The sequence below is a fragment of the Gastrolobium bilobum genome, unplaced genomic scaffold (assembly GCF_033153095.1).
Source record: "Gastrolobium bilobum isolate Gb01-03AN ecotype WA unplaced genomic scaffold, APGP_CSIRO_Gbil_v1 utg18713, whole genome shotgun sequence".
In the NCBI taxonomy this organism is placed as follows: domain Eukaryota; kingdom Viridiplantae; phylum Streptophyta; class Magnoliopsida; order Fabales; family Fabaceae; genus Gastrolobium; species Gastrolobium bilobum.
The window spans coordinates 232,518-236,728 of record NW_026896840.1 but is presented as its reverse complement, the minus strand read 5'-3'; the positions used below and the strand labels follow the sequence as shown (position 1 = coordinate 236,728).

The window sequence follows — 4,211 nt, the reverse complement described above, 5'->3', positions numbered from 1 at the left end:
ACATCTAGGAAAGCCAAACATATGGACCAAGTTAGCAAAACACTATCAGAGAGTGAAACATTCTCCATATGTAGAGAAATGAGAAGCAGCAAAATAGTCCCGTTGACCTCAGAAGGGTCTATTATCAACCTTCATTGAATCAAAGGATTTAGTAATTTGAGTTTGAAAGCAAATAAAAATGGAAAAAATGCTTACATCTCCTCCACCCATTTGAGGAACAATTATAGTTCGAATCAGAACGGTCTTGCCAAGAGTCACATGATAATACTGGAACCCCAATACCACTGCTTCAGTTGCATTTGATTAAAAATTGAATCAGAATCTATTACTAATATTTTAAGATTAGTTTTATTGCTCTCAATTTTTTGGATTGGCGCATGCCATAAATCTTCCTAAAGCAAAACGTAACAGATCTAACATTTTCCCAAAAAAACTTAAAATACTAGCTATATAGGCTACACAACATGCAACAAGTAGAATGACACAAAAGGAACACATTAAACATTAGTTTATGGTACCATCGAGTTTTGTTCAATATATGTACTAATATGTTACCGTTTGTGTTGAGATATATAGTCCCACATTGGTAAATGTGAAGTTTATAAGACTTTGGACACTCTCATCCTTTGAGCTAGCTTTTGGGGTGGTGTATCCCAAAGTTCTTTACTTGGTATCAGAGCCTTGCCGCCCCCCACTTTCTCTTGTGACGTTTCTTAGCACAGGTAAGCTTGGGCCTGTTGCATTGTCCACTCTTCAAGCCCAATAGGCTCTCGTGTGAGGGGACGTGTTGAGATATATAGTCCCACATTGGTAAATGTGGAGTTTATAAGACCTTGGACACTCCCACCCTTTGAGCTAGCTTTTGGAGTGGTGACATCAAGGTTCTTAACATGGTATCAGAGCCAGCTTTGATATCATGTAAAGAACCTTAGGATACACCACCCCAAAAGCTAGCTCAAAAAGTGAGAGTGTCCAAGGTCTTATAAACTCCAGATTTACCAATGTGGGACTATATATGTGAAGAGTTTGTGTTCCAAATTCCAACAAACTACAGAAAAGGTAATTGCTTTGTTCCGTGCCACCATCTCCACCACCACTTTGAACCATCTGTTGCAGGCAGAGACAAGCTATCAATGGAACGAACCGCTGATCTTCTAATGAAAATGCCTGCTCAAAATCTCTATTTAAGAAGAAAATTGTATTAAATTTAATTATTTCACGCTTGTCAGACTATAAGTTTGCTGCTTTATTTATTTTTTCAGGTGTACTTCCTGGAGAAACGATCTTTGGTATTTAACGTTTATAAGGAATTCTATTCTTGTAAATAGGAACACAAAGAAATAACTAGAGATTTGTCACCACGTTCAACAACACAAAGAAATGTTGTTTTCTTTTCTTTTTTTTAACAAAAAACCGTATTGAGTTTGTTGGTTTTTCATAAGAACTTGAACGGGCCTTGACACTGCAATACTTTTGTTTTTTTTTAGTACATGTGAACAAGAGTCCAGAATAAGAAAACAAGACTAAGTTACGACCGCAAAAACATGCAACAAGAGTCTTTTATCATCGTGAAGTAGAGAAGATAAATCTTAAGGAGGGTATTAAAAGAATTGAAACTTTTCTTGCATCTGCGTAGCATGGTCAACTAGCTTATTCTTTATGTTAGTATGAGAAAAAGTATGATCTGCCAAGTCTCTTATAATCATTTCTTGATGCGCATGATCACTCTAGAGTTACCATTACCATGGCTAGAGTGGAATCACATTCTAAATGGATGTTCTTCCTACCTAGACCCCAGGCAAGCTCAAGACCTTAAAGAATTCCCCACAGCTCCGCATATAATGAATTACAATAGCTTGAAGTTGCAAAAAATCGTCCCTCAGTAAACCATCACAACTAGCTTTTCGGTCAAATCTGTTTAATGATCCATTAGTGTTGAGCTCCAACCATCCCTCCCTTGGTGGACACCGCTTGGATGATCGTTTCATCCTAGCTAGGGCAATTAACACTGGAATGGCTAGACCATTTGCTGGTAGTCCTACTTCATACGCTTACAAAGGACCATTTCCCACATCAACATCTTCATTCTCTCAGGACCTTTTCGCCCATATACGCTTACAAAGGACCATCCAGATGCAGGTAGCCTTCTCGGCAACAGTATCCCACCTTAGACCCTTAAAGAAATTATCCCAACACTCATCTGATGTTGCGCCCATAGCCATATTTGGCAAGTAACACTTGAATCCATAGTTTGACAGAGCCTATTATATCCAACTGATGTTGCGCCCATCGAGGGCCAGACAAAACTTGTAAATTTACAAAATGTTGATGCAAGAGTTATTATGTTTCCCATCCACCGACATTTGCAATCTTGTCACTAACCATTCTCCAGTGGATTCTCCGAAGAATGCAAGCAAGTTGGGGAATAGCTGCTACACCACTAAGACTATAAAGTTATTATAAGAGTTTGAGAAGGATGATGTACTGTTCTTTTCAAAAAAATTACATGATTTACCCCAGACAAATTTCAAGACGATGATTACAATGTATATATGTACAATCTGTTGATGTTGGGTCGATTAAAAAACAAGCACCAACGTAAAGAACATTAATACAACATCACTATCAATGGTTACAATAATTACAGTATAATTATAAAAAATTCCATTGATTAGCTTGATGGTCCAATGCTCAAATACATATTTCCACCCCGTCAAGTTGACCTACAATGTTAATCATTTTTTTATATATATAATTTAAAGGGGTGTTACCTGGTTATATAATAGATTTATAGAGGCCACCTCTGAATTACCTGTAGACACTCGACATCTCATATCTAGTTTATTTTGAACATGATTTGGTCTCATTGTTCCAAAATCCTTCATTTCTGTACAAGTTCTAGCAAGACCTTTGACAGAGCGTATTATATCCAACTGATACCCCTAACAAGTTTTAAAAGTCTTCAAATAACGATGATAATTGATAACCAACATAAAAGTTCTTACTCAACAGAAATTGCAATTTCCAATGATGAATCAAGGTTAGGCAAAGGCTGTTTCTATACAATACATACACATAAAGCATCAGGGCACAAACTCTAAGAAAATAGAAAATGAAATTGATAAGAGCACAAAGCTATGTCTCAATTCCATCCTTTCTTACCCAAACCATCTTGTCCTCCTTTCTCTGTTTCCGAACCTTATCGTGTTGAACACCAAGACCATGACCATAACCATAATAATTCCTCTGAGATTGAGAGTGACGAAAACCTTCATTCATTATCCTAAATCTCCCATCCTGTTTGCCATTCCCAGATTTCATCGATAAAACCCCAAATTTCTGCTCAACCTTCTCCACTATTACCGAATCACTACTCTTCTTGTTATTCAATTCGCTTTCGATTGTGGTTTTCTTGTTCTCTTCGTTCCCCTGTGCTGCTGCTGCACCTGCACCTGCAACTTCACACGCTCCTTTCTCCTCCACTTTAGGTTTCCGATTTCCTTTCCATTTCTTTTTCCCCTTCTTCTTCTTCGATTCGCTGACCTCACTTTCCGGAGCGGCCTTTTCATCTCCGATTCCGGCGTCGGCCTCCGATTTGCGGTGAGCTTCAACGGCCACCTCGACCGCGCGGCGGTTAGGAACCGAATCGTTCCGATTTTTGCGCTGATAGACCTTAGCGGGATGAGACTTAGAAGCGGTTCCATTTCGTGGAACCACAACCGTCTGATCTGGTTGTTGTTGAAGGTTCTGGTGCATTGGATGTTGTTCCTTTTCTTCGTCTTGTTTCTGAGATTGGTGGTGTTGCTTGAGCCAGCGCTCTTGGAGTTGAGCGAGAGTGACATAGTTGGAAGGCAGAGAAGGGTAATTCTTCTTCTGCTGCTGCTCCATTCTCACACCTCTCCCTCTCTCTCCTTTTTTTTTTTCACTTTCTGATTAGTACAAGTCTTCAAGCAAAACCTGCATTTCTTATTGTAGGGAAAAAAGTTTCGAATAATGTTCATCGAAAAACGATCTCGTTTTCGGTTGAAAAATTAAAAAATTATAGTGATAAAAATTATTATAATCATGAAATAAATTAAAATTACAAAAATATCATGATTTCTGTTCATCATTCGTTTTGATGAACATTAGATAAAGTTATCTAAAGTAACGGCACAAAAAACAAACCTATTATTTTATTTTTTTTAAATTTTAGTAACAGGCACGATTGG

General features: G+C 38.0%; 1 protein-coding gene across 1 annotated transcript; it reads right to left on the bottom strand.

Annotated features, from left to right (window-relative positions):
• Positions 1–1,618: 1,618 nt before the first annotated feature.
• On the bottom strand, positions 1,619–3,932 carry LOC133302282 (serine/threonine-protein kinase CBK1-like). The gene has a single exon (XM_061502039.1). It carries the CDS (start codon positions 3,886–3,888, stop codon positions 3,136–3,138), a length of 753 nt encoding a protein of 250 aa, XP_061358023.1. The 5' UTR covers positions 3,889–3,932; the 3' UTR covers positions 1,619–3,135.
• Between the last annotated feature and the right edge of the window lie 279 nt (positions 3,933–4,211).